Genomic DNA, 18636 nt, shown 5'->3' with positions numbered 1-18636 from the left:
GGCTTCTTGTGTACCAGTTTCTTTCGTTCCCTCCTCAAGTCTAGGCTAATTCGAGTTCTTACCATCCTGTGGTCACTGCAGCGTACCTTGCCGAGCACGTCTACATCTTGAATGATGCCAGGGTTCGCGCAGAGTATGAAGTCGATTTCATTTCTAGTCTCACCATTCGGGCTCCTCCACGTCCACTTTCGTCTAACCCGCTTGCGGAAAAAGGTATTCATTATCCGCATATTATTCTGCTCTGCAAACTCTACTAATAATTCTCCTCTGCTATTCCTAGAGCCTATGCCATATTCCCCCACTGACTTGTCTCCAGCCTGCTTCTTGCCTACCCTGGCATTGAAGTCGCCCATCAGTATAGTGTATTTTGTTTTGACTTTACCCATCGCCGATTCTACGTCTTCATAAAAGCTTTCGACTTCCTGGTCATCATGACTAGATGTAGGAGCGTAGACCTGTACAACCTTCATTTTGTACCGCTTATTAAGTTTCACAACAAGACATGCCACCCTCTCGTTAATGCTATAGAATTCCTGTATGTTACCAGCTATTTCCTTATTAATCAGGAATCCGACTCTTAGTTCTCGTCTCTCCGCTAAGCCCCGGTAACACAGTACATGCCCGCTTTTTAGCACTGTATATGCTTCTTTTGTCCTCCTAACCTCACTGAGCCCTATTATATCCCATTTGCTACCCTCTAATTCCTCCAATAACACTGCTAGACTCGCCTCACTAGATAGCGTTCTAACGTTAAACGTTGCCAGGTTCAGATTCCAATGGCGGCCTGTCCGGAGCCAGGTATTCTTAGCACCCTCTGCAGCGTCACAGATCTGACCGCTGCCGTGGTCAGTTGCTTCGCGGCTGCTGGGGACTGAGGGCCGGGGTTCGATTGTTGTATTCATATAGGAGGTTGTGGCCAAGTACTGCACCAGGGTGGCCAATCCTGCTCTGGTGAGAGAGTGCGTTACCGGTTCTGGTCACCGGGATCAGGCCGCACTCCAGGCCTGTTTGTGCAATTTTCTCAACACACGGTTTTTTTTTTTGTATTTTCCGGTGGAGAATTGCGCGGCACCGGGATTTGAATCACGGTCCTCTTGCACTGGAGACGGATACTCTACCGTCCCCGTAGGAGTTAAATTAAAAATTAATTTATGGGGTTTTACGTGACAAAACCAGGTGTAACACGTGTAACACGTGGTGTAACACGTGTTACAGGTGTAACACGTGCTAATTTCCAATCACGAGGTAGGGCTTTCTCAACTAAGCATTTCTGAAATAAACAGTGGAATTACCAAGATAACATTGCTGAACAGTTCCTTAATATCGCTGCTGGAATATAATCTGGGCCACGGGCTTTAGCTGGTTTGACACTTTCTAACAATTTTCGAATACCAGACACACTAAAAGTGATCTCAGGCATCACTTCTGCCACAGTTGAAAAAACCGTGTTAACAACGCGCGAACAACTTTGACTAAACACGGACGAAAAATAACTGCTAAAGAAGGGTGCCTTAGACGCTTCATCGTCAACGATTGTGTGAGAATATTTTAGAGGAGGAATAGATGTATTTTGTTTACCATTGAGACGAACATGTTTCCAAAACTGTTTCGAGTCCTCTACGAACTTCTTACCAAGGCTTGAGAAGTGAGAATTTTTAGCTACTTTAGCTAGACGTTGAAAATCAAATTTCAATCTTCTTGGCTCACACTTGTTTCCTAAAGAATTATTTTAAAAAGGAATAATTCAATTCTGGGGCTTTACGTGCCAAAACCACGATCTGATTATGAGGCACGCCGTAGTGGGGGACTCCGGATTAATTTTGACCCCCTGGGGTTCTTTAACGTGCCCACAATGCACGCCATACGGACGTTTTTGCATTTCACCTCCGGCCAAATGCGGCCGCCGCGGCCGGGATTCGATCCCGCGATCTCGTGCTTAGCAGCGCAACGCCATAGCCGCCAAGCCACCACGGCGGGTCACAGCCCAATTTCCAGCGAAGCTGTTTCTTCCAAGCAGTCGCATTAGGAACTTCCCTTTCTTGTAATTAGGTCACGTACTTTAAAACATGCATATACTTACATGCATATACCGCCTATAGGCGAGATTCCCAGGGTGCAGGAAGGGGTGAGAACGAATCACTTTCGTCGGGAAGAGGTGCCCACTCGCCTAATCACGGCATATTTTTGAGCCCCTCAATTAAAACACAGCAAAAGCAGCAATACACAGCAAGAGCAGGGATCAGAATTCACGGCGTATTTAGCCGGGCACCTTGCGAGTTGCTTGCAGTCGGCGCAGATATATATGTGGCCGTGTCTTCCTTGCGGCTCTTTCTGTGCTGTCGCCAGCACCACGCATGTGTTCAAACAAAGCTACAGGCGTCGACTGACAAAGAATAGCGCTGTACACGAGGAACGATAAAGAATGACGACAGGAATGCTCATGTGATTCGTTCTTTCGTTCTCGTCCCTTGAATATTAGGTTTTTCTTTGTCAGCATGCGGATTGTCCTGTATTCGACTCCCAGCCTCAGCGGCCGCATTTTGCTCAACTTTCTTTTGGAAACGACTCTTAGTTCAAGCCGTCGCCGACGATAACGCGCCGTGTGGTGATTTGGGGCTGGGAGACTACCTGGAGTGTGTAACTGAATGTGCTTGTGTATCAAATTTAGTTACGCAATGTGCTGCCTGGAGGAACGACGCGCGGGCTTGGAAACTCTCCTGGCTTTTGACCGGGAAACAGGGCTCTTACAACGGTCGCAGATCCTGCTCCTCGCTTCCCCTTCATTTTCGAATTAGGTCAAAGAGGCCTCCCTTGCCCAATAAGGAATTCAATCAGTCAATACATTCCAGCTCATAGAACATGCCGTAGATTAGCGCTAGATGTACGTGACCTTATATGTAACGGGATCCGACAGCTGAACTTAATTTAACCGAATTTTATTAGCGGGGTTTTGGCTTGTGTGTGTGTGTGTGAAAGAGTTCATTAAAAAGGACAAAGGGGAAGAGGTCACTGAGTCTTATGATTGGGGTCCTCCGTCCAGGGTTACACTGGCCTCTGCCGGGCGCCTGACTTGATCCAGAAGTGCTAGTTGCACCCCCAGGTCCAAACTGGCGAGCTGTGCCTCCAACTGCTCCGTACTAAGTATTGTCTGATTGCCTAAGCTAGAGTTCAAGTCTCTGGGCTTCGGCGCGAATCTCCACGAAGCGTGGTAGAATGTCGGCTCACCTCTGCACCACGGACATTTAGCACGGTAAAGCGCAGGATGCATGGTGTGTAAGTTTAAGAGATGCGAATATGTCTCCGTCTGTATTCTTCTTAGGTCGGTTGCTTCTTCTACACTTAGGGGCTTGTAAGGCTTTCGATACTTTTGACACGTGAAACACTGGTGAGCAAGAATCTCTCTCGCTAGAATTGGAACGGGTGACGATTGGGGGTCAGAGAGCACCGCTCGGTTACTAAACTCGCAAGCTAACGTGTTCGCCCTCTCGTTACTCTCGAGCCCGACGTGGCCCGGGAAGCAAATTAACCTGCAGCAATGGGTCGGTGTGGGTTCGAGCAGCCCTAAGGCTACGGCAAGTATTCTACCGGTCATGAAGAGCCGGCAAGATTCGTGCGAGTCTGATAATATTACGGGCGACACTGCCTTAACTCCTGGAACCGTACGGCTAGGGCTACAGCCATCGCCTCTGCCGTCGTAGCTGAGGTGGTGTGTAAGGAAGCGCTAGTCATTAGTTGGGAGTACTTGTTTGCGGCCATGATTAACGTGGCGTGGCCTATCGTAGCTGGCCGCCTCGACGCACACGACAGTGGAGTCGGTTCCGAATTGCATACGGAGCGATTGCATACGGAGTCGTGGTGCATGTTCTTGGACACCGGCACCATCACCACGGAGAAGTAAATAGCCAGAATGATAGCATTGCATCACGAACCACAGAAAAGGTATGCGCGCAAAAGATACCATAAGGCTCGCAAAGGCCCTCGTCCTGGGTAGGATGACATATGGCCTGTCGTACCACTCGCTCGACAAGGGCGATGAAGGTAAGGTTGACGACTTAATTAGAAGCGCCTCCAAAGCGGTCCTCGGGCTGCTCCTCAGTGTATACACCAACCGAGAGGCTCCTAGCATTATAGCTATGGTAAGTGCAAAACATTAATACAGGAGAAGCATGTGGATTCTTAGCATCATGCTAATATGAATTCATGCATAAAGAACAATAATTGATTCATGCATAGACAAAATAAAGCAATATAAATTCTTTCCTTTCAAGCAGGCAGGAGACATCTTGCACACTAATTACACTGTGGTATAATAATCTTGCTTTTTAGCGTTTAATACACGTCTTTAGTAATGTTAGAGCATAGCAAAAATGATGTTACTTTGTTTTATCTGAACAGGAAGAGCGTTCCGCAAAGTACAAACCACGCTTGATAGCCGCTTTCTCCGACATACATTTTTACTAGTGGCTGCAAGAAGTTGCTAGCTCTGTGGCCTCGTGTTCGAAACTGGGAATGTATAGAAACTACATAGTGAAGTAGGTGCTTGTTAGTTATAGAGCTGTACACCATCATTGTACTGTTATAGTTTATTAGCACACTTAAGGGCATAATTCGATATTTATTAAATAGAGGCTTAATAGGGACCGTACGATTTGAACTCGACAAAAATGAATTGTTCACATTTGAGCACTACGGTTGGCTTTAAGTATGTATGGCTCCATGATTCTATAGAATATGATAGCTATGAAAGAAAAGCATAATAGATCGTTGTCAAAGTCAGTACATCGAAGAACTGGTGACATTTGAATTGACAAGATAGACAAGATAGGATAGTAGAACCATGGGAATTGACACGCGCCGCGCTAGCTAAGAGTTCCAGGACTGGATTGGAAGTACATCACACGAATGGGTGAGTAAATTGTATATATATATATATATATATATATATATATATATATATATATATATGTATATATCACTTCGGCGTAGTTGGGTAGAGGGGAAAAGGTACATGGATGCTGAAGCACTAGGTGGGGCAACCGTAAAAAGCGCAGCACGCGTCTTGAGGAGGTTGTAGGTTCAGTTCCCACTCTTTTCTTCGTGTTTCATTTCCATTTTTGCTGGCAAGACTACGAAGCTAATCGTAAATGCAGCCCTCATCAATAGTTAATTCTTGTGTTCAATAATAAAAAGAAACATATTTCTTACGTTTTCCTTGCTTCTTGACTTCGCCTGACCCGATACTGGTTTTATTGCCATGTGTTGTCGCACATCCTGAATGTAAGCATGGAGCCATTTCATCATCCTCTATGTGCCCACAGCTTCCAGTGAAATACGGCGCATTCGGGTCGCTGGTCGCCGCCGTGGTCGCCGCCAACTACTTCGAAACCGGCGAAGCCCTGGAATACGAAATGCTCGTAAAGACCCTCGCTGCGTGCCTCAACGCGACGGAGCTGTCCTCCGGCGACCGTCACCGCTCCTGGAGCGCGTCCGCTGGCGCCGTCGCCAGGAGCCTGACGCTTAGGAACGCCACGCTGGAGCCGCTCTGGAAGGCGTACCTTGACGCCTGGGCGTACCACAGCAGTCGCGACGTCTCGTCATCGTCGCCGTCGTCGCCCGTAGACGTCGCGCGCGAACGTCGCGACGACGACCGTCTCTTCTTCGTGTCGTGGTGCCTCGCCGTCTGCGGCGAACCGGGTGCCAGCGAGCTGTGCAACGTGCCGCTCCGGTCCGGAGGCAAGTTCGCGAGTGGCAACTTTACGAGCGCCTTCGGCTGTCGCGCCGGTGACCCGATGGCGGTGCCGGCGAAGTGTGCCCAGTTGTAACGTCTGCTCGATTCGTGCGTTGGACCTGGTCTGAAGTTCTGCGGAATGCGCACCTCAGGGGAGAAGTGACTGTTTCTTACATGCCACTTTTAACACAAAAGACTTGCGAACGTGATCCTTAATTGCCCGTTTCGAATTCTCGATTGTACGTACGTGCGTTTCAAGTGATCTAGGAGACAATATATATGCTGTTCATTTCTCGTTCCATGCCGTTTAGATCCGACTTTCCAACATTGCGTTTGATTTGTGTGTAAGCGTATGTATTGATTTATTATTCTGCGTTCCTGTTGACTTCGCAGTTGCTTTTAACTTCGTGCGTCTCTATTTTTAGCATATTTCCTGATTGATGTTTTTGTTTCTTACCGCAATGTACTTTGTATCTGGAGTTTGTCAATTCCGTATAGCGAAATTTTTGTCGAACACTGCTGGCGCCTTCGTTCGTCAGGAGGGGGGCCCAGATAGCTGCCTCAGTGATCACTGCACACATCCTACGTTCATTCCGTTTTGCTGGTTTATAAAGCGAGACTTTGTTCGCCGGAGGCAATGCTTTGGTTCACGTTGATTTTGAACAACTGTTGAGAGCGATAAAAATGTAAAGTCTTTGCGACGTGATTTCGTGCCAGCACACCGTCGTGGGCTTGAGTGGAGTAAGTAGTTTACAATATATACTTCAGAAAGAGAGTGCGCCTTCGTAATACGCTGGAAATCGAAACCAACGCAATAATAATAGTCTATGACCTAAATAAGCGCGTTGTATTTGTTAACGTTGAATTCGCAGAACAAATTTTAGTATTAGGAGGGGTGGTGGAGGCGATGTTATGGATACAAGCGGGAGTGGTGATCGATGCCGGCATTCGCTGCGCCCGAGCGTCTCTTGCAGTGTCAGCGGATTACGTAATTAGGTCAAGCGGGCCAGATTCTCCTACAAGGTAAATAGAAGGCGTGAAGCTCTGTTGCGAGCCATAACAGACCGTTCTGAAGATACAAGGTGCAGGAGGAACGTATGCAGAAGGTCTTACGCAGATTCTCAAGAGCGCCCTTCTCACCACGGCAGCTCGGACAGGACCGCGGAAAGTGTTCGATGTCTCCTGTTAGAAGTCGCCTCCAACTGACACCTGGGCTGGGGTACGCGTGTCCGCGAGAGTTGCTAGAAAGTACTGTCATAAGACACGCGACACTCATCTCAGAGCAATATATCATTATCGAAAATATACAACGGTGCACTGCGAAGTTATATTGCCCCGGTAAATTATGAATTTTTACGTGACAAAACAACTTTCTGATTATGAGGCACGACGTATGGGGGCTCCGGAAATTTGGACCACCTGGGATTCTTTAACGTGCACCTAAATCTAAGTACACCGGTGTTTTCGCGTTTCGCCCACATCGAAATGCGGCCGCCGTGGCCGGGATTCGATCCCGCGACCTCGTGCTTAGCAGCCCAACACCATAGCCACTAAGCAACCACGGCGGGTGATATATTGCCCCGTTTCCGTACATTGAAGCTAATACTGAATATATTCTTTTTTTCAGTCATTCGAAAAAAGAAACATTACGAGGAAGTCTGGCTGAAAATTTTATTTTCTTCTATAAATCTCCGTCCAACTGTACAATTTGTGTATGAACAAAAAGGGCACCCCAGTTCTTGGTCGTTAGCGGACACTTTCGTGATGTCTAAACATGCAAGGTCCCATAATCGTAGCAATCCTATAATATTCTATATTAATTGAGCATCCCGCAACATTTATTATCCTTGGCGGAGCAAGTCCCGATATGACAATCGGGTCAATGAGAGACGTCGTTGTGGAGGGCTCCGTATTCGTTGGGACTACACGAGGTCTCAAGAACGTGCACCCAGTGCTAGGTACACAAGCGTTAATTACAGTGTATTCTGCCCCATCAGAATGCGGTCACCTGGATTTGAAACCGGCGACTTCGGGCTCGGCAACAGAACGTCATGGCTTCTTCAAGATAGTAGAAATGTCGGCTTGTTGGTTCACCATCATCGGGTTGTACAGCGCAGAGGCAATGACGACAAAAAGAAAGGACAAGACGACACACAGAGCGCTCTGCGTGTGTCGTCTTTCTCCTTTTTTTGTGGTCGTTCCTTCTGCGCTGTACAGCCCGATATTTCACAAGATCGAATCTCAACATTTCCAGTTAAACACTCTCATTAAAAACACGGGTATTCGATGCATGTTAGAAACTTCGACTACTCACACTCCGTAGTGCCTGGTAATTTAACCGACAAAGATAATACGCTTGATTGAAAACGGCTGTTTTTTAAAAAAATCCTACCTTTTTGCCAAATACAACTTTTGGAAAAAGCAGCTTTCTTGCCTTATGCGATCTCAGAATTTCTTTAACTCTAATAATATCACACCTATAGTCCGTTTCACAGTAATGCAGAACTGAAGTGAAAGCTACAACTGACATCGGCCAATCAGCATCGATACTGTGCGAATGCACGTGACCCTGACCTACGTGGCCCTCCATGGGAGGGCGCGATGGGCTCAATCTCGAGCTTAGTCTATACCCCACGAGCATGGTTTGCGCGCTTGTACTCCGGCTAAACATATTGAAACTGAGTGCAAACTGATATTCGATGTCACTTCCCCAGCCTAGGAGTGTAATAGGAGAATAGTAACTCTGTCAGCCGAGGGTGGCGTTGCTGTCCTTTCGGAGAAATCGAGGGATGTGTTACGCGCAAAAGCTACTTGCAACACACTCGTACCACAGGTTCAAATCCAAACGTCACGAGCAATTATTCCAAATTCGTTGCTTCCTAGTTGGCGCACGTCATGGTAAATGATTGTATTGCCTCCCGGTGGCGTTGTTCCTGTCGGCGGTGGGATCTCGCGGGCAGGCCGAGTAGTCGTGCGCCCTGTCCGTTCTGCAGCGGCACAGCAGTCGCTCGCGACACTCGTCGTCGCACTTCGTCTCCTGGTCGCCCAGGCGTGTCGTGTACCTGAGCGCCCCAACAGCGTTGGGGGAGAGAGGGAGAAATAGATAAGTCTATCGGACTTCTTGATTTCGGAACTATACGCGCTTTCAGAACTATGCGCTCCACCTACATTACAGGAAACGAGGTGGTACTTACAGTGTGCCGCTCTAAAGGAACTCGACAACTCAAATTAGTCTCAATATTGACGGTAAGGTTTGGGGATAACAAGGAAACATGAGAAGATGCTGAGGACCACGCGACGAGTGATGGAACAAAACATGATGCGACTAACTTTGAGCGTCAGCAATGCGGTGATTGCTGATATTTATAGGTGAAGTTAAGAGGAATAAATGGAGCTGGTAAAGATTGTATAACGCGCAGCGCAGGTAACCGGTGGTCTATTACTGTAACCGAATAGGTGTCAAGAGACGGGAAACGCAGCTGAGCAGGACAGAGGTTTAGGTAGTTTGACAAGTTTAAGACGGGTGCAGATATGGAATTGTGTCGGAAGACGCAAGACAGGGTCAATTTGAGATAGCTATGAGAAGCCTTCGTCCTGCAGTGGATAAGAAGTTTAGCGCTGATGATGATCACTATGCCACTGTCAATCTAGTGACTGAAGGTAGGATTGTTATTATTATTATTATTATTATTATTATCATTATTATTATTATTATTATTGCTGTTGTAAGCTAGCCGAAGAAGAATAAGCTAACGATCTCTTGGAGGTGAAACGTGGAAGTTACTCAGACTGAAATATACCGCAATTACCGCCGTAATGGCCAAGCCGCTTCTGATTCTATTACAAATTTGGCGCAGTCGACCAGATTTCTCAGATGATTAGTTGGAAAGACATGAAAAGTGACATCAAAAACTACGTAACGTAATGTCGCCTGTACCAAATAAACAAAGCCAAGTACCGGCCACGACCTAACGAGCTTATGCTGCTTGAACACAAACCATTTGAAGTCATACATGTAGACTTAAGCAAGCTGGAAAAGAGAAGCACCGGGGTATGCAAAACTTCGTCATTGCTGGTTCAATAGATCAGTGTATCGGAACGGTGGTGGCACGCCCTGGCAAGAAATACATAAGTAGTGTCGTAGCTTTTCTTGACGTAGGAGTATTTTCTCATTTGAAGGCCATAATATCAGACAATTCCTTGACTGCAGCCTTGAGTGCAGTTAACATTTTGTGGCCTGTAATGTTTCAAAACTGGCTCTAGACATTGGTCTTGGGATTTAGGACAAGTTACCGTTTACTGAGCGCTACAAGACCTCTGAGGAGCGATGCAGAAATAGAGAAGCCACCACGTTTAAGTTTCACAAGCTGCGCCCGGACCAAATGCCAGAAGTTGGACTGCAATGCATTGTGCTCTCCCGGATGGAACTACCAGCCAGCGAAGCAAATATTCTAGGATCTTTGAAGTTGGGAAGTTATCGGCGCAGCGAATTGTATTCAAGCACATGGGGTATCATGAGTTATGAACAGCTGGAGCTTGCAGCCATACACAACATTCTTGGTCGTCACCCCTAAACGGGCGACTCAGAAAAGGGAGGAACTGTAGGCTTGTGGAAGAAGAAGAAGAAGAAGAAGAAGAAGAAGAAGAAGAAGAAGAAGAAGAAGAAGAAGAAGAAGAAGAAGAAGAAGGGATTTCTTGAAGATGAAGACGTGGAGGTTCTTCTGACAGAAGTAAGCAGTAATGACCACCATGATGGCCTGGCCAGTTTTGGTTGTCTTAAAATTGTTATTATCACTTAGCCATTAAGGAAGTCCATGTTGAGTATCTAATACCCCTGTCGCACTGGCAAACTTAAGCGCACTTTGAGCCCGTGCTCTTCGCCACTAGTGGCATTCGCAGGCTGCCACACGGGAACGCTTAGTGACACTTACTGCAGAGCGCACTCGTCGGTGATTGTGTTCGGCGAACACACTTCGCGACCGCGAAGTGCGTAGCTTCGTTAGCAATGAGTAAAAAATAAAGCAAATCTGAAGGCAGGGTCAGGAGTAATCTTTAATAACTTTTTTTAATCGCTGACGTTACAAGGTAATAAAGTGCGCCACACTGCAAAAAAAAAAAAAAAGAAATTCAAAAACAGCAAGAACTACTCGCGCTCTCGGGCTGTTTGGAAATATATGCTTTGCCTGGATTCTGACTCCCGATAGCCATCACCACCAATTTCAAAGAACGCTTTTTTTTTTCTCGCGCAGCAGCGCGCCGCTAAAAGGGCACTCAGCGCGCTGAAATACACTTGCTCAAAGCGCACTTTAGTTCGCCCGTGTCACAGGGGTATAAGACTATGTGTTGGCAGGGGCCGCACAGACGCGTTATATGTGGCACCGGCGCACTCACCCGACGTATTGGTTAAACCGAGCCTGGTCAGCCTCCATGGCTCCGATGAGCGCGGCCCAGTCCTCGTGGCCCACCTGCGCCAGACCCAGGTCCTCGGTGCTGTACTCGAGCCTCCAGCGGGGTTCTCCGTCACCTTGGTTGGCCTCGGTCACGTTCATGGAGTACGTCTCGTGTCTCGTCACCAGCTTGAGGGCAGACAGGTGGAGAAGTGTCGCAGGCTGTTGAGGCTCTTTAATTGGACAGTTTTCGCATTGTGCATGAAACACGCCGACTTCTTGTGACTTCTCCTCAAAATACACATTTTAATTTATTATGTTGTATATTTATTTGCACGCTCAAAATAGAACATTAGATAAGAATGGGTTACTAATTCGACGAAATTCATTATTTACAACAGCAGAATAGAGAAATTGCGCATAAAAGTGGGAGTAGAAATGAAAGATCTATATTTAGAAAACATAAAAAACATAAGTGCGAAGATCGGCTACTTGGCTCAGCAACATTAAACCAAACAAGGGTGCGTTGACGCCCGCGAGGTAAAAGCTTGTTTATGTGACGGCTATTCGCCATGCAATGGTTTGCAGCGAAAGGTTAAAATGCCTTATATTATTTTTTGAGAAACTGCGGTAAACAGGAATGTATCGACCTTCCGTGCTACCAATATTAATGACTATGTACGTGAGCTGGCTATACTGTTGATTTCAGTCATTTGTCTCTCCTCTTGCGCACATCCGAAATTTATTTATGCTGATTGTTTGGCCTTTTACCAACACAAGCTATTTTGCTTGGACCAGCACTTGCGGTGTGTAATATTTCTCATACAATAAAGACAAACCGATAGATACATGTAGGCATACGTACATACACTGCGTACCTATTGTGTAAGTGCTTTTATGAACCTTCTGCATCTTCAAACTTTCTTACAGCGAAGCTGTATATGGCAGCCGATTCGTCGGTCCGTCTGTCGCCTGTCCGCCGAAAACTCCTCCGGCGCAACCCCACGCCCATGCGCGAAAAAATAGAGAGAAGGAGAGGCGCGCGATTGGCTGCGCCAGTAGTGATGTCGTTGCTCACCGTCGCGGCCGAGCGCGCGCGCGGCAGTTTCTCTTCGGCTCCGAAAGGGATAGACCACGCATCTTACGCACTCCTGAGGAGCAGGCAGCTTTCGATCAGCAACGCCGCGAGGCGAACCGGGAACGAACTCGTCTACGCCTCCCCGATGCTGCAGCCCGGGCACAAGAACAACCTCGTGCAGCCGAGCGCAAGCAGCAACTGCGTACCGAGGATCCGGCAGCCTACCAAGCCATCGAGTGTGATGTGTTCATGTTTGCTTGTGCGCGTTGACACCATGCTACCATGCTTATTAATTCAGTTAGTAAGCCAATGTTTCCACGTTTATACGGACGCTAAAACTACTATCCTTACTTCGTATAGCTGTCTACTAATTTCCTATCGCAAGCGATGCTTCGCCTTTCGGGCGAAACTGCGACTTTTGTTTGCAAGCAAGCTGACTGCGCGTCGATGGCGTGTCTGGGAGACGCACTTGTGAGAAAAAGCGAAATTAACGCTCTTCTATGCAGCCACATGAGCGCGTGATTTCGCGACGGAACGTGTAAGTGAGGCTCTGCTAAAATTCTCCTATGTCGTTTGAATAACACGGAATGCACCTTGCATATACGCCATAAATAAACTAATAATATACATAAATATAAGCGCATCATCACAGCGACGGCTATGGCCAAAATTCGCCTGGAGTGTCCATCTAATTTCATCTCGCGATAGAAAAAAAGTACGACACACAAGTTTAGAGTCGGCTGCGCTGCGCCGCGCCCTCGTCATGTTGCCATTGTCTTAATGATGTTTTATACGAATGGTTGGAAGTAGTGGTGGCGTATCACCTTGGATTCCGAATCGACTTCGTATATCCGGTAAGCTGGGTTCAGAAAGGTGTACGTGGTGACGCTCGGCGCGACGAAGGCGAGCCCAAAAGGCCGTGACCTGTCCATGGACGAGTAGTACACGATCGCCTCGTCGTAGTGCGTGTGGCCGTAGAACTGGCCCACCACTGTGCTTGAAAACCTGGCGCCAACGTATAGGGTGAAAAAAAAATTAAGCATGCTGGACACTCAAGATTACTGCATTTCGAAGTATCCATTCAGTGTCAAAGTCATATTCAGTAGTCGAAGGACATATAGAGCTCTATATTGTTTTGGTTTTCATCTCACCGCAAAGCGACTCGCTAATCAGATAACAGCGTTTTTATCGGAAGAAAATTCACCGACGATTGCGATACTCCCTAATGCGAAATTTGAGCGCAGCTGTATACGTGTTTTCATTTCGCGATATATTGACTTGCGCGGACAGTCTTTCTCGTGCGGCGCGTTTCCAACGGAATGAAGTGTACCACGACTGCCTGGATAATCTGGAGATCGCGAGAGCCAGCGCGTGGGTGACGTGCGGGCGCGATTCACAGCGGCCGCCTCCGACATATCTACCAGACGACGCGCTCTACTCTGGCGCCATCTCGTGGCCATCGTCGCCGCACCCTCCTCTCCACTTGTTCGTTCGCTCGGTTAGGCCCCCGACGCTCGCCGTAGGGACGGGCGCCTAAGAGCTGCGCTGTAAAAGGAAATGGTTTTATGTTCCAAATTTACATTGTGGATAGAAGAGACACCGCACTGGGGTGTGTCTTCGGAATAAGTCCGACCGCTTTGATGTCTTCAGTGAGCACCCAAAGCTTGGCACACGAGCTTCTTTGCGATCCGCTCTTTCTAGAACGCAGTCGCCGCAGTCGGAAACCGAACCCATGACCTCGCTTGCAGCACCAGAATGTCATAACCTGGGAGTCACCATGACTGCTTATCGGCGCCTTAATTCCTTACTCGTCTTTTATTGCCATATTATGGTTTCGTGAGAATACGGAAGGGATCAAAAGTAAATAATTTTTCAGGTTCCTTCCTGCGAAGCATTCACGTTTTGAAGCTGCATGCATGGTCATCGATGTTCAGAGATGTAGCGTTTGCAGGGTTATGCAGTTTTAGACTAAGGAGATCACGAGGTACATATACATTTGAAATGAAAAATAAAAATAAAATATATGCACGCCCACCTTTCGACGATCCTGTGAAACATGGCGCTCCAAGTGTCGAGGCAGTCGGGCAAGCCGGGAGGTATGTGGCCAATCAGGTGCACCTGAAATGTCGACGATGTAAAATCGGTGCTGTTCGCATCAGGTCGTCAAAGGCCACTATACCAGTGACAAGAACAAGTGTTCATGCAAAGTGTTTCAGCGCTTACCTGATAGCGCTTGTTTTAGAACCATCGTGGTAAAAATAGGCCATATTTTTCGGCGATACAACATTAACGTCCGCGCACATCCGAAATGTTGCGGCCATTATCATAATCACCGTTATCATCATTATCATAACTTTTTGTGTCCACTTGAAGTTGAAGGCCTCCTAACTAATCTCCACTTACTGCTCCCTTGCATTTGTTTACTCTATGCTATGCCCGCACATATCTCCTAATCTAATCACATGGCCCAATTTCCTAACATTCGCGCCTGTGTTTTCCATCTCTATCTTACTCACCATTTAATTAACGACAATGCGTGAACTAACTTGTTAAACAAACATTTTTTTTGCGGACACGCTGCAAGTATGCATTTGAAGCCCATCCACCAGAATTTAATAAATTTGTCCTCAAGCATGCACGACGTATGTCCACTAGACAAGTTCTAGATTCAAGATAGTCGCGCGCATACTCAAGGTGCGTGTTGCTGGAACACCCCCTATACTCCCAGCAAAGGCAAAAGCTGCGCTTGAAAACTTAGAGCTCTGGGTTGTAATCCATTATCTCTTTAGACAATACTTTTGCCATGGCCTTCAATACTTGTGCAGTGGCCTTCTTGAAGGAACAGCTTCCAGTGCAGCGGAGGACCGTTTTTTATAAGTTGCGGACATGCGCTCGAAATACTGGGGAGGATTTTGTGTAGTGACTCGCCTTCGTCGTTAAGCTTCATCGATTATTTTTCTTTCACTCTTGCATGTGTGAGTGTCTGAGCGTACTGAAGCCTTGTTTCTATTATCATTTTCTATTTATTTATTTTTAAGGCGAGTTTACTTTTTGTATGGAAAAGAAAGTGAGTTGCCGAGTTAGACCCCATTGGACGCTACCTATTTGATGCAGAATGCATTGGCATTCCGCCTATTGTTTTTCGAGAAATACCTCCTTACACTGTGGGACGTGACTACGTGCAATACCATTGCTGTTCGGGGCAGACTTTGGGAAGGACTGCCTCAAAACAGGCGGTAGTGTTAAGTTGTCTGCCGAGTAAAATGCCTTGAACACTGACCGGATTGCGTTTTGAAACGGCTATATGCGACACTAACTAAGAAACTGATTATTGAACTTTATTTTCCTTAAGTGGTAATTAGTGTTTACCGCAGAAATAATAAACACCGTACCGGTGTGAATTGTTTCGTTACACTGCTCAGAAAAGGAGCCCGCATAGGCATAGCTTTCTTACCTTGTCGCCCACGCGTTCGGCATCAAGCAGCTCGTCCACCAGCCATCGCAGTTGGTTTCCAGGGTCGGTGGAATTCACGAAGAGCCAGCTATCAAGGTAACACGTAACGGTCAGTAACCACTCCCAAGAGGAAAATAGAAAAGCTGCGGAGGTGACTCAAAGGTTTGCATAACTGTGCTGCACGATAGGCTAGAATGGTAGAGCCTCTCTTAGGAGACCAATTTGTTTTTCGAAGCCAGGTTGAACTTGGCGTCATTGTTATACAGTCACTAAGTTGACCCTATAAGTCGACGCAGTTAAGTGCCCAATTACTGGTTCGAAATCGCCTGCCAGGCCATCATTTGTAGGCAAATGTCCATTTGACAAAACCAAACCGAGAAGACGCGTCCATCTCCACAAAAGACCGCGCAGATGTCACATTGTGACAGCTTCCCCTCGCTCGTTAGGGGCAGTTCCCCACGCTCGCAATGGTAGTTTCGTTGCTTCAAACACGCCATGCTGGAGCGATCTCGCGTGGCATAGACGACACGCAAGGACTCCGGGCGCGCCAAGAAGGTGCTACTATCCCCGTGGGAGTTTGCTAGGAAATCCGCTGCGGCAAATAGAATCAGACAAGGGAATCCTCCTAATCCCTCCCAAGTAACTATGTACCCCTGTTTGAGCCACGGCACAGACCTCTCTGAAAACAGACTTATTCAATAATTTCAATATTCAATATTCAATGTGCTTACATTTCTGGCGAAAGCCCGTGTTTTTCGGCTACAGTTAACCTCACGCCGATACAAAGGTATGCGAAGCATGACAGTCATAGACTACACTCTGTGCTAGGCTCATGGACTTTTGCGCCTTCTTGCGCCTATTATAATCGCCCCGCCCCCACGCTCCCTCCCCTGCCCTCTCCTCGGCGAGATACGCCTGCTGTGAACAGAAAGTTCGGGGCGATGGGGGACGGCTGCAGGTTTGCGCGTGACTCGACATATGACCGTGCTCGAAACGTTTTGTGAAGAAAAATACCAGTGTGGTTAATGCTAAACCAACCACCATCTTCAGATTGATTTAGACAGTGTTGCGCTACCCAATTCGGTAGAATAATATTTATTTCTTGCTTTATTCCTTCCGCCAGGCGTTCGACTTATTTTCTCAGTTTGACAATGCCAGAACGCATTAGTGTACCCTGCCAAGATATCAGACGGTATCGTTCATTAGGAAAAAAAACAAAAAAACCAGAGAATTGTAACTCGCACTTACAAGTTGAAGTTGTAGCAGAAGTTTGTGTTGAGCGATATTAATCGAAGACCTTCTCTTGGCTTAGCGACGTAGTATCCAGCCCTGGTATAACAGTAGAGATAAATCAAGAACAACAGAAGCTGTAAGGCAGCACAACAGTAATGGATCGACAAGAAGGTACAGTCGGATTCGTTAATGACAGATATACTTCACGAACAAGATTACAAGAAACCTAAACGAAATAAGAATACGTATTTTTCTTTTATTGCTACTGTCAATGACCGGACCCATATTTTAATGCGAAGCATTCTTTTGCTCATCCCAGAAACATTGCGGTAGGTAGGTTCCAGTCTCGCCTCGTTTCATAAAAAAGAAAATTCGAAAGTGTCCGATGATGGGATCGAACCTCCGACGGCGAGCACGGCACCCTGACGCTAGCGCGCGCATGCTTCCGTCGAGCCAACGACCCGCGCCATCTTTCCGAGACGGTTGACACTTTCGTCACGTAAAACAGCAAGAGCTAAGCACATGCCCTCGCGTGCGCTCTTTTCCACTTGGCCGCAGGCTTACCACTTTCTGTCGTTGAGGGACGCTACGAAGACGCTGCGCTTCATTGTACCATCCTCGAGATCAGCTCAGATCGTAACGTAACAGGTTGTAACGTTCCTCACCAAGGAAAAAGAATGCTGTCGTAATGTTGTCGCCGTGACTCAGTGTAAAAATGCTTACACGCTTAAAGGTGTTTCCTTGTCGCGCTGGTCACAAACAGCCTTGCCGTTGGGGCCTTGCAAAAATTTATAGGGGCCGACAACGGAGCTCTAACTAGAGGTGCGATGACAAAAGGTGTAGTTGGAAACTATGCAATCATTCTGACCGCCTTGGGCACGCAGAAATATCCGACAAGAAAATTTCAGAAGGAATGATATTAAAATCTCCTATCATATGTTTCTGTGCGCCCAAGGCTGTCAAAATGATTACGTAGTTTTCAACTACGTCTTTTTTCATCGCACGTCTAGACAGAGCTCCACCTTCGTCCTCTATACATTTTTATAAGACCCTAACGGTGAGGGCGTTACCAGTGCGACAAGACCCTTAGGGGTGTAAATTTTTTTACGGTGTACTAACTATTGTCGTCGTCTTGCTTCTGTCGTTACACACATGCTTGCGTCGAAAACAACTGCTTGCTTAATTACACAAGCACTTTGGTCCATGTGGTAGCTCTTCGAAGAATCCCAAACGGTGCTACCAAGTACCTGTAAAATGCTTCGCATGATGTTAATTCCCCAGAGTGCGTAGGATTTACATTTATTTTTCTTTTGAGAAAAGCTTTCATAATGGGGCTACTATCTGGGATATGTGGCTTTTGTACATTTTCTAGGTGCGTGCTGAGAAACCCCGCATTTTCAAAATCGTTCCGGAGCCCTCCACTACTTGGTCTCCCATAAGTAGGCGGTTCTTTAGGGACGCTATCAATTCATCAATCAAACTGAGCCCATTTTCATTTACATTCAGCACAGTTGCAGCTGCAGCAGTCAAACGAATGATAAAGGATAGGGACCGTGCGAAAGTTGAGGGGACGGGATTTAATTGAAGGAGGTACAACTGTTAATTTTCAATTTAACATTCAATTGCGGACACGGACGATGCCACTAAGTGAAGTCACATATTTGTAAGTTGTTTTATCCATTCTCTCATAGAGAAGCTGATGAGAAAAATAGGAGTTGTGGGAAGTTGCTGGCAAATCGCTCGTTAATGTTTGTAG

At 46.9% G+C, this 18636-nt stretch overlaps 1 protein-coding gene and 1 long non-coding RNA gene across 2 annotated transcripts; both read right to left on the bottom strand.

Annotated features, from left to right (window-relative positions):
- Window positions 1-7394: 7394 nt before the first annotated feature.
- On the bottom strand, window positions 7395-11308 carry LOC140212831 (sphingomyelin phosphodiesterase 2-like). The gene is made up of 2 exons (XM_055066640.2): window positions 11120-11308; window positions 7395-8790 (listed from the first exon to the last, which is right to left on the bottom strand). Exons 1-2 carry the CDS (start codon window positions 11275-11277, stop codon window positions 8622-8624), a joined length of 327 nt encoding a protein of 108 aa, XP_054922615.2. The 5' UTR covers window positions 11278-11308; the 3' UTR covers window positions 7395-8621.
- Window positions 11309-14249: 2941 nt separating this feature from the next.
- On the bottom strand, window positions 14250-17022 carry LOC126522975 (uncharacterized). The gene is made up of 3 exons (XR_011894933.1): window positions 16896-17022; window positions 15648-15735; window positions 14250-14311 (listed from the first exon to the last, which is right to left on the bottom strand). It is a non-coding gene; the product is annotated as an uncharacterized lncRNA (long non-coding RNA).
- Between the last annotated feature and the right edge of the window lie 1614 nt (window positions 17023-18636).

This window comes from Dermacentor andersoni, chromosome 6 (genome assembly GCF_023375885.2).
Source record: "Dermacentor andersoni chromosome 6, qqDerAnde1_hic_scaffold, whole genome shotgun sequence".
NCBI classification, from domain to species: Eukaryota; Metazoa; Arthropoda; class Arachnida; order Ixodida; family Ixodidae; genus Dermacentor; species Dermacentor andersoni.
Note: the sequence above shows the minus strand (reverse complement) of the source record. Positions and strands in the feature narration are given on the sequence as shown.